We start from the raw sequence: 22,263 nt of genomic DNA, 5'->3' as shown, positions 1-22,263 counted from the left end.
GGAAATATACAGCATGAAACAATATACTTGTAGTTACAGATCAGTGTGTTGTTGTTGAAGGGTGTGTCTCCGTAATGTGCGTATGCGTGTGTGTGTGCGCGCAGTAAAAGAGGAGGTCTTCTTAGGCAAACTGAACCGAATCTCCCCACCCTTTTTCTCAGCGCTACTAACCTACCTCATCCGCCACTGCGTTCTGTAAATCTTCATTATATTCGTTATTTACCGGATTACACACTACACCAGTTTATGAGGACTTTTGTACCGCTTTTTTTCTAAGCTGAACTGCGGAAATCTCTTTGAAACAAACACGGGACCGTCCAACTGCTTGAAACCAGAAGTGACAACCGCAGGATTTGTGTGTGCTGCCCAGTTTCCCAACTTGTGTGTGTGTGTGTCTGTGTGTGTGTGTGTGTGTGTGTGTGTATGTTTGTGTGTGTGTGTGTGTGTGTGAGTGAGTGAGTGAGTGTGTGTGTGTGTCTGTGTGTGTGTGTGTGAGGAGCTGTAGAGGCCTCTGTAGATTTCACTCTCTATTCAACCATGTATCAAGTCGTAAGGAAGCTGTTTTTTACGGACTGCCAGTGTGCAGAAGATGCGTCGACAAAGTACGAGGATCTGTTTGCCAAGCTGGACACCAATAAAGATGGGAAAGTGGACGTGTCCGAGCTGAAGGCAGGCCTGGCTGCGATGGGCATCAAAACCGGGAAGGGAGCAGCTCAGGTAGAGACATGGATGCAGAATGAACAGTTGACAAAAAGTTAAAGGCCTTGTAGGGAGAGAAAGTTGTCACAAATACTTACTGTAGCACTGCATTCCTGAATAAACTGAACAGGCTGGTTCCTCAGTATTAACCCCAACTCTTAATTACAGGCCTCAGTACATTCATTCAAGATGCTGCCAATTCATTCACTTTAGTTTATGACTGCAGCTATTTATCATTTACTCTGTTGATTATTTTTTTGATAGTAAATGATTGGCAATGTTCCTAGATAAATGACTTAAAATTACTCATCAGTGGTCAACTCATCTACTAACTTAAGCACTACTTTACTTGTCTGCACGTTGTACTATATTTATTTCGCAGTAGTTGTTCCAAATACTGCCCACTCAGTATTGTAAATATGGTGTCTGGTAAAAAAGTTTGCAGTGTCACTAATTCAGGAGCAATACATTGCATTTTAAAACATTATTTGAACAGCTGAGATATCAGTGTCTCAGCAAGAGGTCCATTTAGTAGTTGTTCAGGAGCGTTCCTTAATATTACATGACCTTTCTCAACAGATGCCGTTTGTCTTTAGTGGTCACGGAAATGTAGATTTGATGTTTTATGAGCCATTAAGTATCAGTTCTGGAGCTTTCCCAGTGTATCACATGATCTTCACATCAGCATATTAAGCTTATTATATCTTCAATTTAATTTTATCTAAGTTTGGGAATTTTTTCGTTGATGCAGTAAAATCTTGAATTCATGACTTGAAAGAGCTATTTTTGCTGCTCTCTGATCACCACCACTAAGCAAGGCAGTTAACCCCAAACTGCAACAGTGAGTCTACTCAGTGTCAAACAGACCAGACTGTGGTAGTTCACGGCAGTTTGCGGGTGTATAACTGGGAGCGTGCAACATTCCTGTCTTCCCAGGTTAAATTAAAAAACGAATGGAGTATTTGTTCCATCGCTTATGTTTTTAATCCTAATCTTAAACCTAAACTCAGGTCACCTAAACCAAAAGACACTCCCTTTGGTGAAATGATGATCTCCAGAAGATGTTCTCACATTGACAAGTCTAATAGGAAAAAAGGGAGGGAGTTCATTATTTTCATGCACTGTTGTTGCATATCTGTTGTCTTCATGTTTTCACAGTATTCTTCTTTAATTTCCTGACAATAATGCAAATAGAAAAAAAAAAAATAAGCGGATGATTAAACAGAAATATAAAAGGAAAAAAACACACTTTGGCAGCTAAACCCATGAATGACCAAGTGTTTGACAAGGCTGAAGTTCAGCTTCTTGCAAGCTGATATGCAAATTGAAGTTACACCTTCATGAGAAATTTTCAGAATCTCAATTTGAGTCTCGTTTCCTCAGGCTTGTCTCACACATTGTTTTCTTATGATTACAAATCGCCTGGAGCACGACTATATCAGTGATCTGGTTTCTCTTGAAAAATACCAGAAAGGCTGGTAAAGAGCAGAGTTGATGATAAAAAGGTGTGCCTGAACTTCTCAAACCGGCTTAAAGGTCAAACTGTTAAGTGTAGTTGAGCTTTTTATCTGTAGGTTGTGACTTTTTAGAGGGATGGTCCCACCTTTACTAATCAAATAGTCTTGCATTCCTCACGCTCATTAGTGAGTCCGTTACCTGTAATAGCATGAGTCAGGACAGAAGAAGAGGTCAGTGTTGCATGTGACCAGGTGCTATAAAACAGGAGCGCTCCCTATCTGAGCAATTACATGATAATGATATGATAAAGAGGGAATAAACATGCGCACTGGCTCCTATTCCAACAGCATCGTTTGGCCAGTAGAGTCCATATGCATCATAATAATTCATATTTTTCATTCCATTCATTAATTTTCCATATGGATTGCACCTACCCACATGGCTTGGATCAGCTGTTGACTTGTGAAACAGTTCAATAGTAACACAGAGGTTTAGGTTTCAGCTGATCTCTTGAGGAACTGATCCTGAATCAGCACATTTTTGTGCAACATCACAGCGTAGCAAGACAACTGAATGAAATTCTTTCTTGACCTCGGATAATCCCTCTACAAAAACACAGATAAATCATTGAAAGTAAAGCAGACAGTATACAATCAAGAGGTAGCAGCATAAATTATGGAAGGGAAAGATAATGGAAGACAAATAGGCCTCAGTCATGGAGTTTACACAGGAAGTGAGTTCAGATAAAGTGAGAGAGCATTTCTCTCTGTTATTTTGCCACCAACTGGCAGAAGCAGCAACAGCAGCTGCTGTTTGAGGAATAAATGGCAGACTTGCCTCATGTCACAGCAGAACCAAAACTTCTACCTTCACTCAGTGTGCAGGTCAGGCACCTAACAGCCAACAGGTGTGGATGCTGTATGACATGAAGAAACTGGATTTATAATATACTGGGTTTTTTTTTTCTTCAGAAAATAGTTTCCTCCGGAGACCAAGACAAAGATGAAGGGCTCGACTTCAATGAGTTTTCCAAGTACCTAAAGGAGCATGAGAAGAAATTACGGCTGACCTTCAAGAGCTTGGACAAAAACAATGATGGTATGGTGTCATTTTGTTTTCCAGCAAACTTCATGTTTATGGATTTAACCACAGTACAAATAGTATTTGAATTAATGTCGGAAATTTACCTGAAACTACTGTGTTTTTATTTTCAACAGGTCGAATTGACTTTATGGAGATAAAGCAGTCGCTTGCTGAGCTGGGAATGGAAATCACCAAGGAGGATGCAGAGAAGATCCTTAAAAGGTATTTCTGCTTATTTTGTAGCTGCTCATAAATGTATCGACCCAGGTTCATTAAAATGTTCCTGTCACTTGTGGATTGTGGCATAAACCTCATAATCTTAAACTAATAGTGAAAGAAAGCAGTTTGGAGCCCAAGATATTAAAGGTGGGGACCAGTGTGAGGGACTGATAAACTGTTTAAAGTGTACATGGTACAAGATAAAGAGCTGGAAAGAAGTCTGACTGGGCTGTAGACAGTATGCTAATGTGCAGAAGGTGGTCTCTGACTTTTGGATCCTCTGTAAATGTAGAGGTAGCTCAGTGATGTATGTGTTGCAGGACTGGGTACCAATGGTTGAACAAACCGCATATTGTCAGCCAGCAAGTGTTCAAACTTTTAGTGGCAAAGATGGATGGGCAGTTCTTCGAGATACCATAACACTAATCATTTGGTCAAGTTAATTGGTTGTAAGTTGTTATTGCAATCACACAGTTTTGTAAGTATAAAAGCACAGTTATGTGCCGAAAGTGAATGATTTCTTTCCATCCTGCACCCTCTGTAGCAGAAATCGTTTATTCATTTTTTAAAATTAAATACAGATAGATATTTACCAATCAATGATACTATACATTACCAGAGGAGTTATAGTTGTTGACAAATACATAATTAAACACTAACACAGTAGGCTAAGATGGCAACGCTGCTTGTTCGTGCCAAGACAAATGGTGTGACTTCATCACTCAGTCAGTCAGCGACATTTGTTTATAGGGCTGGCCCTGCTGTCGCAGTCCACACAAAAATGTACTTATACCTGCTTACAGCTACATTACAGTGTATGAAGCATTTATAAAATGTTTGCATACTGCTTATAAATGCTAAATAAGGGGGCTTAAAGTAAAGTGTTACCACAGTACCTAGTATCTGTATTGCTAAGAGTGCTAGAAAAATTTTAGCTATCCTTTCAGTAAAAATTGGAGTGTCTCTCATCCAATCATGAATCTTTTTGACTGAAGTGATCGGTCAGATCCTATTGCCACAGGGGAAACAAAAAAACTTGTTGCACCCTCATTTCCTTCATTGCACTGTTATACGGAGATGTAAGGAGAAAGCAGGCTCTCCCACTAGCTGCTTGCTTGGTAATGTTTAATTATGTCTGGACGTGGGGAAACAAACATTTAGTCCCTATGACGTCCCTTGTTAAAAATTGTAACTTGGAGAGGATGTATACCATATGGCTTACCTTAAGGCTTACTCCAAAGCCCTGCTGTCATTTTAATTCTGTGCAAAACCACATCAATTGTTAAATTTAATGGAAACAGATTATTGTATCAGCGAGAGTATAAGTATAGTTTAAAGAAACTGACTGACTATAATAGAAAGACATAGAACTTCATAGTGTTGTTGCTCTGCAAGTTGGTTCAGGTTTATGCAGGGAGCTGAGCAGCATGTCATGTATTTGCATATACAAAGTTTGAAGCTGCACACACAGCGAGAAAGAGAAGTAAAGCAGGATGTGTATGACAATGAATCAGACTGATAGATTTGTTTGAAAACCACAGAGTGATGATATGTGTGCCATCCAACTGAAGTGACACAGAGGAAGGAAATAAAAGACCTACACTGAAGGCAGATGAGGACAGACATTACTTGTAGAGGTGACCAAAGGGGAAGTGACTTGGTTTCCATATTCTTATAAATTTGTTTAAAAACATACAAAAACAAGCTCAAAACTATTTCAGTTATTAATTTTGTATGATACTTTATTCTTTAATAGGACTTCATGTAAAGCTTTTTTTAGTGTTGTAATTGGTGGTGATTTGCATGACTTCACTCTTAATGACTTGTGACCTAATTCTTGTTTGTATGCTCTTTCACCATGATCTGTTAGCATCAGGCAAATCTCTTTCTCTCTCTCTGAATGAGCAGAGGTAAGAAGCAATTTAATTGGTTTAAAAAGTGAATGGAATTTGGAACAGTAACTAGTTTCAGCCTTATTACCGATCCAGTTGTCTGTTTCCTTTGGCAGAGAGGTCAATGTTGTGATAAATATAATGGTAATTATGTTTTCTAAAATATAAATTAGTGCCTGATGTTACTTTTCTTGTACTTTATGTTAATCCCACAGATTCTGGACTGTGGATTGATTGACATGTTAAACGTCTGGTTAGATATCAGTCACTGACTATTCTAGGTTTATTTAGTATTCAGACAATGTATTTATTGAAAAATTCAAAGTTTGTCCTAATGGCTTAGGGGTTTACGTGTAACGTCTCAGATTCAAGTCAGACTAGGGACCTTTGTTGTATGTCATCCAACTATCTCCCCTCCTCTCCAGTCAGCTCTTCTCTACATTTATCTAATAAAAAAGGCAAAAATTACCAAAAATGCTTAACAAATTTACAAATTTCTTGGTAAAAGAATTATAATGTGTTATTAGATAAATTCAGTTTATTTTCCATCCATAGTTGGTGTTTGCTTGTGTGCTCATAATAATGTCCACAGTTGTTTTCCTTCACATAAATGGTTACAGTTATGAGTCTGAAATAATTGGTGCTTGAGTTCACATTTTAAAATAAAATAAAATTTTAGATGAAGGAGGATGAACACATCTCTGTACATCAGCCAATCCAAAGCTCAAACTAGTGCCTTTATAGACAGGACAATTGAGGCAAGATCTCGAGATAACATCATTGGAGACGTGAAGTAAAATTTCTCCTGTTTGTCTTTGTTGTACAGTATCGACGTGGACGGCACCATGACTGTGGATTGGAATGAATGGAGGGAGCACTTCCTGTTTAACCCTGCCACCAACCTGCAGGACATTATCCGCTACTGGAAGCACACCACGGTAAGGGGCAGGCACCATTGAGTAACAACACTGTATGCATCCATAATACAGCAATACACCTATAAAACACAGACCAAAATAATGGCCAGTATATTTCAAAGTATTTTAGTGTAAATTACAGTGTAAGGTTTAATAAATGACACAGAGAGAATAATATTAACAAAAAAACTGACTAACTTTAAAGATGAGTATTTTTAACTCCTTGTTAATGTCTCCTTTGTTTTGATTACATTACCATGAATGGTTAGTGCAGTGAATAGATTTTGTTTCCTGTGGAAGAGACAGTAACATGTTCCTCATGCCAAGTCATTTTGCAATCACATATTCTCTTCAATGAAAAGAGGTGTGATTACAGCCAAGAAACTAAATTAGTCATAAAATACGCATTTTATTTATAACCTTCATTTTGCCCCGGAGCCAAGGCTAATCTGAGCAGGTCGAGGATGCTCTCACATTGAAAAAGAAATCATCATTTCAATTAAAATGGAAGCAATGTGGAGGCGAAAGAGTTAATCGTCCAACTTGTTCCCTCAGTGTCCTTTGTGCGTCTCAGACCTCATTTTAAGATCCAACCCAGCACTAAAGGGGAAAGTTGTGAAAGAGAGTTGTCAGCTGATGGATTTGGCAGAGGACTTTGGCAACAGATCAGTACCTCTGCGTCAACAGATTAAGATCATTCATTTTCAAGGGAGAGGTGAGAAAAGGAGGGAGAAACGTGGGGAAAGAGCATGATGAGAGGAGGAGACTGAGGAGTTTGTATCTTCTGAATGTGATCAAGTCTGTACTGTAAAGAAATAAGAGGTTGACACTGGAAAAGAATCTTGACATTAGACCTTAAGACCTTTTTTACAACGGCGATTGCAACTGTTACCACGCTAAACTGAATTTTCAGGTGTATATCAATGGCTAAGTGGAATTAATACCTTGACATGTACAATTGTTGCATGCCAGTTCCAGTCAATGGCTAATCTCTGACGTTTGCTGCCTGTGTTCACTGGCACAACCTCAGAGGTTAAATAAACCTGTAGCTGCTAAGCTTGACAGAGATAAGCTAATTTCAGTCTAACCTGTGGGGGGGGGGGGATTAGCTCGTCAGTGGGATTGGGACAGGTCGACGAGAGAGGAAGCGAGTCTAGAACAGGACAGTACAGGAGAGGGGAGGGTGAGACTGAAACAGTGGTTGGTAACATCTATGGCAATGAGAGCTTCCCTACCTCCAGAATACACACCGATGGTTAGAGTTTCTCACCTCAGGCTGTATTGGATCTGCAGACCCTCTGGATCTGACAGGGCACCTCATTAGAATCGTGTAAAGGATCCAGATCAGTTTAGGGGTGCAGCTTCTACAAAACTGGGACTACATAGTACTGGATCAGCTTCATCCAAGGCGTGAGATGGCCATGGCTCTGCTGCAGCCTCAGCAGCAGCAGCAGCACCAGAGAAACTGGTTTTTCATCGACTTTGAAGATGATGGGGGGATCTATGAGGTGGAGGTGGATATGGTAGGTCTGTGTATTGCCCCTTTCGGTTCAGTTTGCCATCTGGTCATGAATTCGAAGAAAGTGTCTTTACAGTAGAGCTCTGGGTAGCTTAACATGTATACTGTATATACGTATTGGTGTCTTTCAGCCAGTAAATAACATAAACTGCAGTACAGAAATGCCAGAGATATTCTGAGGTAATTTAGATTTAGTGTTAGTAGTATAGTATGTACTTTGTCCATTTACTGTAAAAAGTCTCGCTAAGTACGGTCACAATTCTATATTAAGCTAATTTGAGGGATCCTTAGCAGAAATGTATCTTTATGTTTAAAATTAACATTTTGTACATTTTTATTGGATTGTTAAAAGTGTCAAATGTTGATTTCAAGATTGCCCTCAAAGATCCATCACTGGGTGGACTCTATTTTATAGTCTATATCTATATAGTTAAAGTTTGAGGGTGTAGTGTAGTTTTGGTGGAAAAGTTTTTTGGATTGATTAATATTATAAGGGGTTCTTAATATGTTGTCGTTCCGCTTTCATGTACGTACAAGAGATGACAAAGTATTATGTTTACCATAAAATACAACATAGTACAATAATCAAACAGCCACAAAAATCATCTTAGAATTAGATCATCGCATCTCTGACAAAATCTCAATTCACAGAAATGTTATCAGGTTCACAAAGGTAGTGTTTTATTACATTGAATAGATGCTCATGTTGTTGGCCCTGCATCTATATGACGACAGATTGGTTCCATGTTCTAATCTCATATCAGATGTAATGTGATGTTTCACATCAATGTTTTCTCTAAATGTTATTCATTTGTTACACATCTATTTGTGGTTTCATAGCAAAGACTGAACCAGTAGTCTGTGTACAAGACAATATGTTTTAAGATTAATCACTAATATCAATTCAAGCCTTCTTATCACATGAGGATTTTGTCCACATATTTTTCAATCTGACCTGATTTTATGTTACTGAGACAACCTGTTTTCTAAAACGCCCTGCAGTGATGTAATTAATCTCTCAGCATGGACCTGCAGTTATGCAAGATTTTGGATGAGGACATGGTGTGTGTGGTCCTGCCAGGCGTTTAATTCAAGGTGATGCTGCGAGTCACCTGTGGGTTTGAGGCTGTGTGTTAAAATGCATCTCAAAAGCAGTCCACAAGTGAGCAATTCGATACACACAGATCTATGACGAACAAACCACTCATAAATATAAAAGTTTACATATAAAAGTTTGAGAGAGAACTGACAAGTTGAAATTTAATAAATAAAAAGCTTTAATAATTTTTTAATTATTAATTTAAAAAAGCTAATGTGATGGGAGAAATAATTGTTAGCGACCTTCTTTTTCATGACGAAACTGACTAAAACTTGAAAGAGAGATACATTTGTAAAGAGAACTATGACGAAATGTATTACATTTTTGAACGAATATAAACTAAACATAATGTAAAAGACGGACGAATGGACATGTTTTAATGTAGTCTTCAGCAACATACATACATACTGTATCACCTGATAAAAGTTTCCTCCGCTGTTCAGATGATTTAGCTGCTTAAGCTGTTACACAACTGTTAATAAGAAACTGCTTGCATCCCAAATCCACTGAGATTTAGACAAGAGGCGGAAATAAAACATCTGATTCAAACTATGAAAACAGAGCAGGCAGCATGGACATGTCCAACGACATGGACGTGGAGCTAACATTAACGTTATTTTCAGGCGGGTGTCTTTAGTGCCGTCCTCTAGGTGTTAGCTAAACAAAGATAACAATATATACTATATATATAGCGCCTCCTCACAAATAAACCCCAAAATGAAGAATATTTTAGGTGAGTTAATCCACAGTTAGCTGCTGTAATGCTAGGTAAGCATGAACAACCGTACTAGTAATAGTATGATTGTAGTCTCTGCTCTAACAGAAAGTGAGTCTGTGTTGTGTAGTACTGCAGAGACGCCTGTAACCATGGTAACTGCACACCGAGATAGCGGCAGCTGTACCTTCAAAAAGCATTGAACTGAATAAAGCAATGAATATAAATGTGTGACGAAAATGACACGAATGTTTCACTGACGAAAACTAAACTGAAAGTGATAAAAACTCGGCTAAAACTAATGCACATTTTCATTAAAAGGGTAAAAGACTAAAACTGATTCAAAAACACTTGCCAGAATTAGCACTTAAACACATTTCACACAGTATTTAATGAATATCGTTGACTGTGATTAAATGGTATTATGTTGTGTGTAGGTGCTGGACATTGGTGACAGCCTCGCCATCCCAGATGAGTTCACAGAGGAGGAGAAGACCACTGGTATGTGGTGGAAGCAGCTGTCTGCTGGAGCCATGGCAGGTGCTGTGTCCCGTACAGGAACTGCCCCACTGGACAGAATGAAGGTCTTCATGCAGGTGTGTGATATGACTTGCACTTTTATTGGTTGTTTACTTCATAAATCACATATTGAATGATCTGAATGTGCTTATTGGGTTCAGGGGTTGTTAGATGTACTGTTAAGGGGACCATATGTCACTCAGAGCAAACAAAAACATGGTTTAATCAAAGCAGGGTGCAGAGTATTCAGTATTTTCAGTATTTTAATAAAAATAAAGTGATCCCACATATGATCATACTTGTGTTGTTTGCTGAAATGGTACAGAACTAGTCTACAGTTGAAAAGGAAGAGGATGATCCTATACATAATGTGGCAAAAGTAAAAATAAATTCCTTATTTAGGTGGTTAACCTGTTCTTATTTATATTTGTATATATTGTATTTTTACATGCTTCTAAGACATACTTCATAAATATATTTCCTTTCTCATGGCGTACAGTTTCAAGTGTTTTGTTTTTTTATTATTTCCAGGTGCATTCTTCTAAGAGCAACAAAATCAGCCTGGTCAGTGGTTTCAAGCAAATGTTAAAAGAAGGAGGTGTGACATCTCTGTGGAGAGGAAACGGTGTTAACGTCCTGAAGATCGCCCCTGAGACGGCCATCAAGTTCATGGCCTATGAGCAGGTAAATTCATTCACACACCTCAGGTTTGGCTGCAGCCAAATAAAAATGAATTCTATTTTGCTATTTAACAGTGCCAGTAATGTTCATTCTGCTTGAGCAGCACATATCAGCAGATATAACTTTTTACTATCAAAGATCATAATGTTGTACTATAGCATACTGTAGTATAGTAATACCACAAAATGTAGTTTCAGCTGAAGTTGAATACTGACATTAGATGATCCTGAATAGATTCTCATTGAGTATTTATGCCTCACTCCTGTGTTCACTGTGTTTCAACAGTATAAGAAGCTGCTGTCCAGTGAGCCAGGGAAGGTCCAGACCCACGAGAGGTTCATGGCTGGATCAATGGCTGGAGCCACAGCACAAACTGCCATCTACCCCATGGAGGTGAGCGAGATGTAGCTTTAACAGTAGAGAAACATGGAGGGTTTGTATGTCTTTGTTTGTGGTAGTAATATTTACAGCGGGCCACAGAATAGACAGGCAAACAACCTTCCACAACTTGTGGAGACATGTGATGTACATATATAGTATGTACAGTGTTTGTGTTGCATTTCTGTGTGCGCTAAAAGTGGCATTATTTTAAAGAAGATTCATTTTCATAAATATGTGGTGTTGACATTTGTATTTTTTTTGTTGGGTCTACATTAATTGTGCTTGATTTGTGACATGATTTTTTAGAATGAATAGCTTTGTATGTTGTGCCTGTAATGTGAGAAATTATACAGATGGCTTTCCTGATAGGATAATGAAGCTTTGTTGTTAGTATTAGAGCAGTTAAAAATCCAGTAATTAAGAAAATCAGTCAGGTGATGTCTCATCAATTTCATTTTCATTTGAACTTATTTCTCCCACATTGTGGACTTAATTATAGCCAAAGGAATTAAAAAAATAAGAATTTTTACAAATGGTAAAACATCAGAATAGATTACCACAAGAAGTACAGGATCAAGCCTAGCAGAAAATAAACATTTTGAGTATAATATTTTGTATGAATATAAATAATCTTTTCAGTATGAAGCACTCACTATATATATGCTAACAGTAGCTTTAAAAGGTCAAAGTGCTGCCTGGTGAAGAATAGTGATAAATTCTGTCTATTCAGGTGATGAAAACTCGTCTGACCCTGAGGAAGACCGGGCAGTACTCAGGAATGTTTGACTGTGCCAAGAAAATCATGAAAAAGGAGGGAGTGAAGGCGTTTTACAAGGGTTACATTCCCAATATTCTGGGCATCATTCCCTACGCTGGGATAGATCTTGCAGTATACGAGGTACGTGGTGATGAATGATTCTCGTCTGGAAAATATAGATGCAAACTTCTGCTTTCATACACATCTTTCTATAAACAATAAAAGGCCAGATATTTTCTGTAGATGCCATACATTGACTTTGTTAAGTATGAAAAATTAAGACATTCTGTGTATCCATCCTCAGAGCTTGAAGAACCTCTGGTTGTCCCACTACGCCAAAGACACAGCTAACCCAGGTGTTCTGGTACTGCTTGGATGTGGTACCATATCCAGCACATGTGGCCAGTTAGCCAGCTACCCCCTGGCTCTGATCCGCACCAGGATGCAGGCTCAAGGTATGATGACCAAACCCCATTTAAAAAAAAAAAAAACAATGTCACTGCTGGCATCTAGCCAGTGCACTGACAATTTTATCCAGAGATTAAAAAGTGAATAAAAAGATAATTACAAAAATACATACACACAGTCACAAAGGCATCACATTTTATTAACCGATCATATACAGTGCAAAATCTGAATTTGAAAAGTGACTAAAGCTTTGATATAAATGTAGTGAAGTAACGTGCAACATTTGTCTCCTAAATGTTGTGGAATGGAAGTATAAAGTAACAGAGAAAACAAAAATACTTAGGTAAAGTACAAGTACTTCAAAATCATACTTATAAATGCACCTTGTTATATTCCACTGCGGGGGGACAGCCTTGGTAAGGCATATAGTGTAGCTAAGGTAAAAACTGAGTAAATACCACTCAAAGCCAAAAGCTCATATAAATGTTTTTTTCTGATGGCGTTCTGTTGGTAGGTTGGAGTGTGTTTCAATATTGTACATAAGATTAGTTCAAATGGCTCATAAACTTTAAGAAAAAATTATTGATTGTGCTTATTAAGTAGTGACTTGATCTGCTGACACCTGGTACAGTGCAGTCTTTAAGTTTTCTTGTGTTGGCTCTGTACTTCAACACATTGGATTTGAAACAAAACAGTGACTATGATGTTAAAGTGCTGACTCTCCCCTTTAATCTGAGGGCATTTAAAACTGTTATTTGGGGATCATTGTAGGAGCTGTAGCCCTGTTCAGGGGATTATGTGTAAAAAAAAAAAAAATCCTGCACTGTTTGAAGACAGCTCTTCAATGTCAGTTATTGTGTCATTTCAAATCCCCTGTGCTTACACAAGGAGATAAGAAAATAAACTATGTTACTGTCCAAATATATAAGCGTTGAACATGACAAGAACCCAGAAATGTCACAAACTTCAGTTTTCCTTTATCGTGTGTTTTGAACTCTCTTTTCTCAGCTTCTGTGGAGGGCTCAGAGCAGATGCCCATGAGCCGCATGGTGAAGAAGATTCTGGAAAAGGAAGGCTTCTTTGGACTTTACCGTGGCATCCTGCCCAATTTCATGAAGGTCATACCGGCTGTTAGCATCAGCTACGTGGTGTATGAGTACATGCGCTCTGGCCTGGGGATTCAGAAGTAGGCAGCAGAGTCATCTGTGAATACCAGAGTATAAAATACTGTGCAGCAATGTCGTATTTCAAAACACTTCCCTTCTTACATATTAGGGAAACTGTCATGTAAAGAACTTGTTTACCTGTAGGTCACCAACATCTGGACTCAGACTGCTGCAGATAGAGACACTGTAGAAGTTTTAAAGTGACTGCAGGACTCTGGCTAAACTGTTGAGCCACTACGAGAAAGAAGCTGTTTAGAAAATCCTGCAGCACTCGCATAATAAATAAATAAATAAATAAGACTCCTACAGTGTTTCCATCTATGTGGAGGTTGTCCAGACTGCATATATGATGCACCCAAAGATTTAAGTGCACTGTGGGTCTCAGGGCAGAGTTTGGGTCAACTGACTTTCCATTTAATCAACCAAAGAAGTGGATATTAAGACCTTTTGAAAACACATAGACTTGGAGAGGTTATTTTTTTTTTATTTCAAGACACATTTATGTTTGGTTTAATTGTTAGTTTGAGTAGAAATGTCAATGTTTTTATATAAGTCATTTTAAGTATTGATCCTGTTGATGTCACGTCACCAGAAATGTGTCACATGTTCCGCTAATATTTGACCAAAAAGCACCTTATTGTACCAGTCTTGATTCTGATGGGAAATCCAAGATATCATCTGCTAAAGTGGGGAAACATAATTTTGCTATTTCTTCTCTGTGATCTTCAAAAGTAGTCAGTCAGTTGATAAGTGTCATTGTTCATTTAATTCCAGACACTGTTCCAGCTTTATACAGCTCCCCTGAAAATTGTGTGAGCAATCTGAGGAAACTTTCAAAGTGCAATAATGTATTTACACATTGGACATTCACTGTTAATTTCTGAGGCAGGTATTGTCTTTTGAGAATGGATTTCACTTGTGTTGTTAGTTCCACAAAGGTCTCCTTGATATCGGACATTATTATGGCACCTTTTCAGTGAGTATTGTGAACAGGGGAGTAATGTGCCTTATGTGATTTCTCTCAGACGTCTGTGGACTTCTCCACCCTCCCTTTTCTTGCCTTTCTTTCCAATATTTGGCTAATTAGACACTGGTGTTTACAGTAATAAAAAACATTTGAATACACACGAGAAGATTTGAGTGCATTTGCTGTCAGTTTGTTGTGGATGAAATGAGTTTTAATTTGAATGAATGTATGTGATATTAGTTTTAAACCTCCATATATTCTAAACTGAGTACGAGCTTTCACTGGAGCCCTGTGTGTTGTGCCATCTGATGGTGTGCAGTTGAGCCTGAGGCTTTAAGTACAGATTACTCCATTTCAGATCTTACGTAATACCCTTTTCCCCTGTGATGTCATTACTCCTGACTTTAACTGTCTGATCCTAAGCATGTAAAAGGAAACAGTAAGAGTGGCTCTGCTAATTAGTAATACTACACTAACAAAGGGACTGAGAGAAAAGAATTGCTTTTCCTGCTATCAAATCCCTGCTGAAAAAAACTTCAAATCAAAACTTATTTGGATTTGGATAACAGAATAATTGTTAAGTTAAAACATGAAACATTTGCTGGTTACAGATTCTTAAATATGTAACCTAAATAACCTAAATTGATCACTTCTGGGTGTCCTTAAAAACAGAGAGATTTCAGGCATCACTTTGTAAATGATTTGAAAGAACTACAAAAATGTTGATTAAATGATCAATCTTCCTTAGTCAAAAAAGAACAACAAATGTTATAAGATACAAGCTCATTTATTTTATATTCATTAAGCATGGACTTAAGCATTGGACATGATTTTTTTTCCATTTTAAGATTAGAAATTCTTTACCTTTGGCGACTCCTAGTGGCAGTTTTTTATCACTGACAAATACTTATTTCCTCTGAACAATTTCAAAGATTGTACACTCACATTCACATTTTCTACACATAGAGGCTTTAATATAATGGCTGGATGTGGAAGACAAAACTTTTGGACAAGAAAAGAGGAAACGTAATTTTGTCTTTAGGTAACTGCACCCCATTTGTGAAAGACGGTGCACATGAAATATTTTTTTTCTCTGTTGATTTTACAGGTCAGGCTGTGGCATAATATAAAAACATACAACTCCTAACAAAAGCATTCAACCTTACACGTCTCTCTCTGATTAAGACAGTTAATGGGGCAGATAAATAATAAAGAATTACATTGATGTTGGATCATCAAAACAAAACTGTGGTGTAAATACAGGAATCTCTTGTCCAGTATTACAGTAATAAATTTTTTTTATATTAATTAATCTGAAAAAAGTTTCTTTTCTGGGTATATTCCATTTATTATGAGTGTACCAACTAGAGAAAAAAATGCCACAGTGGTCAGGATGGAGCGCAGGGCTTTGAACCAGCTGGGGTAGGTGGGCAGCAAAGACAGATCATAATGCAACGAGATTCCAAGTCCCATAATAACCATGGTGGCTGTGGGAACGATGCTGTCGCTCATCACCATGGCCACCCAGGCAAACAGGGAGGGAACCACACTGTTGGCCAGGTTTATCCAGTCTGGTTTGGCTGGGCTGCTTTCAGGAAGAGCGAATCCCCAGCGTGCTCCACCCAGGAAGGAAACGATGGAGGCACCGTAGGCTAACTGTGCAAAGGCCAGTTCTGGGAAGTAGCTCTCAGTCACAGCCATGAGCACAGCAGGGGCCACAAAGGGGATCAGCCCTGCAAACCCCAGGTACAAAGCAGGTTTGGGACTCTTCCACAAGTCCTTCATGTCATAGCGCAGCAGATCCAGCTCTCTGGGAGGAGGTTCAGGCTGCAGTCGCTTCTTCAACCTCACAGCAGACGAGTGGAAATATTGGTTCCTCACTAGGAATGGAGCAACATGGGTTTGAGTCCTAAGGAAGGGCTCAGTCCTCATGAAACCAAGGACAGCAGGAGGTTTTAAAAGTCCATTGTCCCTTTCTGTAGATGCCCTTGCTGATAAGGCCCAGCAGGCCAGCAGGGAGCCGGATCCACCATCAGAAGCTCTAGTCAAGGCTGATGTCCAGCATCTTTGTGGAGCACCTGCCCAGTGAAATACCTGAGAAAAAAAAACATTTATCTTAAAATTGATTTTTTGATAATAAATACGAATATGAACAATGGTGCTTTGGAAGCTGGGGTATCACAAATGGTCCTATACCTTCTGGGCTGCAAAGGTGCTTCTTCTAAATATGACAGTAAGCATCTGAAAAATCAAACAGGTCACGTTAGACAGAATAGAAACACATAATGAAGGCTAATTTATTCAGGTAAATGAAAAATAAAATAAAAATAAAATAAGAATAGAAAAGAAAAGAGTAGAAGAGAATATAAAATAATGATATGTACAATGGATTAGCACTGCAAATGATTTTATTTACTGATAAATGTTGATACTGATAGATTATTTTCCCAGCCCATCACAGTTTCCCTATAAATTGACATGTTCAAGTTGGTTGATTTGTTCGACCAACACTTAAAAACCGAGACAAATCCAGTTTACTCTCATAGACAAAGCAAACCACATAATATTTACATTTTTTATTTAAAAATGCACCTTAATAATGAATTAATCATCAAGATCACTACAGATTATTTCTCTGTCTATCAGCTAATTGATGAATTCATTCAGGTCTGAAATTAATATAAAAATAAAATGAAATTGAGGAAAAAACTAATGAGAGGCGCATCTTACACAAAATATTTTACACCAAATCTCCCAAACAAAAACCGACACACATGAAAATACTTCCGGTTTAAACGGGACTTTGTGCATCTAGAAAATCGTGCACTTTCACGAGAAACCTAAGGAGTGTTCCCCTCTACACAGATCTGAGGTCGGACTGTCGACACAAGGCGAAGGGTTTAAACACTCGGTACAGAAACCAGTCAGACAAGTCTGTCTTTACTAGGTTCATGTACTAGTGTTCAAATTCCTACACTGCTAACTACAACTGTGCAGCTCAGAGAGACAGAAGCATTCAGTTTACTGTTGACAGCATTGTTGCTTCATGCCGCAGACTAACGTTTGACAGATACAACAACGTTACTAGATAAATAGCTAACGTTACACAGCTGAAGCCTCACGACTTAAACCACACTACTGTAACACAGACACTACAGTTACCTCTGTTTCAGCATAAAACCCTCATATTTTACACGGTCTTCTCTTTATCCCCAGGGTCAGTCAGTAGTTAGACGACTTTGAGCTGGTACCACGGTTTATTTCTTCCGTGTTCGCCAAGAACCGGCATGGTCTTTCTACCCTTGGTTCCACTATGCAGCAGTGTGAGTGCTTCATGCTGTGAGTCTGGGTAGAAGCAGGCTAGTTTAATGAATAAAAATAAAAGAAAAAGAAGAAGAAGAAGAAAGAAAGAAAATAGCCACTATTACTTTTAAAAGTGTGGTTTTATCAAAGCCATTTTGATAAATGTTATTTTGGAAACATTTACCAATAAATTAAACAATTAAACAATTAAAAAGCATGTTTTATAAGACTAAACAGTCTTTTAGGGTATTGAACTCTCTTTAAACCCAGATATGTGCAGATTAGTTTCTCAAAAATAAAACAAACAGTGAGGCTGTGCTGTACGTGATTATAAATGATAATAAACTTCATTAACTTTAAATGACCTGTTTATTGATACCTATCCCATATCTATCTATCTATCTATCTATCTATCTATCTATCTATTACACACACCAAAACACCCAGCAGGGGGCGTTCAACACATTGGAAATAATAAGAAAGAAAGATAGTTTACAGCAGGTTATCTTCGTTTATTTTGTCTAGAGAATAAAAACAGAACATTTGAAGCAATAACATGTTCCCATCCTCCCCCATTTACTTTTCATATGTATATAAAAACAGCATCTTTATTTACTGTTTAATGTAATATAACCATTGCACTACAGAATATCACTAAAAAGGCATAGAGATACAAATATATAGAGATATATATGTTGCTATATAAAGGATATAGGAGTAGAAAATGCATTAATGGTGGTTAGTGGTGGAATTTTTTTAGAGCCATAAAATAGCAGCAGATACACATTGATGGGAAACCCTTCAAAATTGAGTTCTGTCATTTTACCAGTGTTGTTAGAAAATTCACACACTGTAATCAATGAGCTCAAGTTTCTGCAGCGTATAGTAAATAAAGCAAGAAACTAAATAAATACAGGAAAAGCAGCTGCCTCCAGATTCTCTTCTCTTCTTTCTGCCGCAGGACGCGCTCAGTGATGTCTATGATCATGTGTATGATCATGTCTATGATGCTGAAAGACAAACATGAACATTTTCATGTGAATAAAACCCTGAAGTCAGTAGTCAGTTACATATGATAATACACTGAATCCAAGTTAATGAGTTCTTCTCAGATAACTTCAAATTACCACCCAAGTGTATTACATTTGGGGTTAAATGGGCGTATTTGTTTTTCTTTCACATTAATATTTCTTTAGTATTTTATGTTTGCCTCAGTCTTCTTTGAAAACTAAGTCTCATGTCTGATTACAGACAGAAATTATGTCGATTGAATTCAGAGTTTCCTTCAAATTCATCAAACTCCTCTCATAAATAGACTCAACTGAAGTAAACTCATGTAAGAGCAGATACTGACCTGTTCATTGCACCTACAGCAGTCCCCACACAGAGCTCCCAGGAGTCCATTCACCACCTGCACAGCACACAGTGCCACCTGGATTACACCCATAACCAGCAGCACAGAGAACAGAGACAGATGCCAGCTAACCACGCCGTCCGGCTTCAGACACTCGGACCACAAAGATGTGTTGGACAGGTAGGATCTGGAGAGGGGAGGGTGAGAAAGAGACAACACGTTTTTACGTTTTTATCTGTGGACACTTTAACCTGGTGATTAGCAGGTTCATCAATGAGGGAGCACAGTGGTTTACAGGCACTTTAATAGTTTGGTGTTGTAAGCTACAGTCCCAGTTACTTTAGATTAAAAGAGTGAACTACAGCAAAGGTAAAACCAATAAAAAAAGATTTGTTTGAAGACCTCAGTACAAAAGAGGTGAATATTTGTGATGCCCACAATACTGAAAAATTATATTTAAAAAACAAACAACACCCCCACCATCCAGCCTTGCAGGATTCGGTGTCTGAGTGTTTACCAGAAATCTGCTATATTTTTATTCGATCACTCAGAAAACAGTCAGCCTCAGCTCAGAGCCTCCTCTCTTCTGATTGGCTCACTGACCTGTAGTTACTAGAGCTCCAGAGAGAAGCCTGAGAGAGGAGATGTAAAACTACATTCTTAAAACCACAAATATATCTTCTTATGGATCAACACTGAAAAAATGTCAAACCTTTAACCTTGGGACCTTTAATATATGTCATAATTTTGTGTGTCTCACCCGTCTAAGAAGGGAGTGCCCCATTGCTCTGTGCCTTCAATGACCACCAGACACCGAGGGCCGTAGTTGATGGCCAAAACAGAAACTATAACTGAGTAACCACCCCCCAAAACACCCACAGCTGCAAACAGTAAGGAGCTCAGCATCTGCAGAGAGAGTGGAGAGAGGGACGGAAGGAGCAGTCACTCACATCGAGAATCAATACATTCAGCTTTTAAATTCTTAAACAATGGCAACAATGAGGTTATTCTCTTGGTGTGCAGAGACCAGGCCGAGGGTCATTAACAGAGCGCGGCCAACACAGAACCACTGGGATGGTGTGAATGCGTGTGTGTGTGTGTGCGGTGTGAGATCTGACAGACTTTTGTTTGTTGATTCTTTCCTCACACTCACACACCTACACATTCCTGAAGTATCGATCAGTATGTGTGTCTGCCACGGCACAATACCAGCTCTGTGAGGGAAAGTCATGTGAAACTCCCATCCGAGGAATTTCTCATCACAGTGATCGAAATCTCATCAGTTTGTGTGTGTGTGTGTGTGTGTGTGTGTGTGTGTGTGTACACACAGTGGAATTGTGTTTGTTTGCCATTAAAACCGATTAGATTCTGCAGTTAACAGTTAACAGGTACAGCAGCTCCACAGTGAGTTGACACACCGCAAGCTTTAATACTCAAATACATTTTTTCTCCATTTTTACCAAATTTAACCAAAAAGACTTTTAAATGAAATATGGTAATGTAAATAGAGACCATCTTGTGGCAAGCGAAGCTCAGAATATGCTATTTGTAATAGAAAGTAAAGACAAAAATGTGAAGACCAGAGTCCCGCATAGTGAAATAAATCAATCAAACAACAATGTTGCGCTAAAGTGTTTTTGTTGCTAATTAATCCAGTTTTAACCTGTTTTTTTTTTTTAAATTAATCTTTCAGAATTAGAAATTAATTACAGTATTTTTTTGAAAACTGAAAAAAACAAGTCATTACCACTCAAGTTATGTTTTTTCTCATGGCGGACATTTTGACTTGTGAGCCAGCATGAAAAACCAGGACCCTGAAACTGACCAGTGACTACAAATTTCCTACTGTTACATGTCACAGTGCCTCCTATGTGAAGTCCCCATCAGTGTCTTTCTCTGGTTTAGTCAGCACACACATTTATGGCCAGAAAATAATATCTCAACGCAAATTTTAATGGTTTACATTATTATTTGACCCCTTCAAAGTGTATTCTATGAATTATATGTGATGCTCAGGACATCTTCATTGATTTACAGGAATTTTAGTGGATCTAATACGTCCTTGGGCATCATGTGACCTGCCGTTCAGACTGTGGTCGCTACGCCAAAATCGTATTACTCCAAATTGTTTGGGCATTAGGCAAACATTATAAAGTTTACGGTGCTGAACTTATCCAAGATTACAGTGGTACATGTACAGTAAATACTGTGTTTATCATTTACCCAACAAAAATAAAAACAACAATTTCCGCAGAATTGTTTTGGGAACTGGACTCTAATCTTTCTGTTCTGTGACTCTAATTCGAAACCACTCACCCAAAGTTTTGACAGCCACAGCTGTAAATACTAATTTGATTATGGTGAGAAGTTGGTGAGAACAGTGAAACATCTCCTCACCGCAAATCTCCGCCCACAGCTTTCATTGCCACAGCAACCGCAGCAATCATTGTTCTTCAGACCAAGGAAGACTAGAGCTGGGAAGATCATCTGTCGACAAAAAAAACACACACACCCCAAGTTCACACACACACACACACACACACACACACACGCACGCACACACACACACACAGAGCAGATGATGAATTAGGTGTTACTCTGCCATATGCAGGAGGAAACTAAACAGCCTAATTTCCAATGATAATCAGTAAGACAGACACTGTTATATAACTGGTTCCTCAACTGGTCGTTTGCTACATCTACACTAATTTACACCAGTTTTTGTCTCATTTTCATCAAACATGGCATCAGAATCATTTGAAGGACACTTTAAACACATAAAAAGTCAAGCAAAAGTAAAGTAAAGCCCAACTGTCTGTAAATTTTAGAGCTGAAACTATTAATTAACTGACTAACTAATCAATCAGTTAAAAAATATTAAACATTCTTTCATTTCAGCTTCTCAAATGTGAGGATTTGCTTTTTTTCCTTTGTTGTGTATGATAGTAAACTGAATGTCTTTAGGTTTTGGACTGTTGATCTGACAAACAAGCAATCTGAAGATACCATGTTTGGTCTAGAATATTATAAGGAATATTTTTGCCATTTTCTGATGTTATAGAATTAACAATTACTAATTAATTGAGGAAACAACTGGCAGATTAATCTATGATTAAAAGAATCGCA

The 22,263-nt window shown here is 38.2% G+C and overlaps 3 protein-coding genes across 4 annotated transcripts in view; 1 reads left to right on the top strand and 2 right to left on the bottom strand.

Moving 5' to 3' along the window:
- Positions 1–115: 115 nt before the first annotated feature.
- On the top strand, positions 116–14,638 carry slc25a24 (solute carrier family 25 member 24). Its single transcript, XM_056379153.1, has 10 exons — positions 116–717; positions 3,129–3,255; positions 3,375–3,462; positions 6,178–6,289; positions 10,039–10,197; positions 10,652–10,804; positions 11,087–11,194; positions 11,913–12,080; positions 12,244–12,394; positions 13,356–14,638. Exons 1-10 carry the CDS (start codon positions 538–540, stop codon positions 13,535–13,537), a joined length of 1,428 nt encoding a protein of 475 aa, XP_056235128.1. The 5' UTR covers positions 116–537; the 3' UTR covers positions 13,538–14,638.
- Positions 14,639–15,258: 620 nt separating this feature from the next.
- Positions 15,259–17,750, bottom strand: LOC130170733 (transmembrane protein 69-like). Its single transcript, XM_056378321.1, has 3 exons — positions 17,643–17,750; positions 16,677–16,721; positions 15,259–16,574 (listed from the first exon to the last, which is right to left on the bottom strand). The coding sequence occupies exons 2-3, from the start codon at positions 16,719–16,721 to the stop codon at positions 15,789–15,791; spliced, it is 831 nt and encodes a 276-aa protein (XP_056234296.1). The 5' UTR covers positions 17,643–17,750; the 3' UTR covers positions 15,259–15,788.
- A 524-nt stretch (positions 17,751–18,274) lies between these two features.
- The window catches only part of tm4sf4 (transmembrane 4 L six family member 4), a 6,268-nt gene continuing 2,279 nt past the window's right edge, over positions 18,275–22,263 (bottom strand). For both annotated transcript variants that reach the window (XM_056378323.1, XM_056378322.1), the window contains 4 exons: positions 21,535–21,624; positions 19,898–20,043; positions 19,138–19,324; positions 18,275–18,793 (listed from right to left, as the gene is read on the bottom strand). In XM_056378323.1, coding sequence (XP_056234298.1) covers positions 18,752–18,793; positions 19,138–19,324; positions 19,898–20,043; positions 21,535–21,624 — 465 coding nt within the window. In that variant the 3' untranslated portion in view covers positions 18,275–18,751. The remainder of the gene's footprint in view (positions 18,794–19,137; positions 19,325–19,897; positions 20,044–21,534; positions 21,625–22,263) is intronic.

Source organism: Seriola aureovittata, chromosome 6 (assembly GCF_021018895.1).
Source record: "Seriola aureovittata isolate HTS-2021-v1 ecotype China chromosome 6, ASM2101889v1, whole genome shotgun sequence".
Lineage (NCBI taxonomy): Eukaryota > Metazoa > Chordata > Actinopteri > Carangiformes > Carangidae > Seriola > Seriola aureovittata.
Note: the sequence above shows the minus strand (reverse complement) of the source record. Positions and strands in the feature narration are given on the sequence as shown.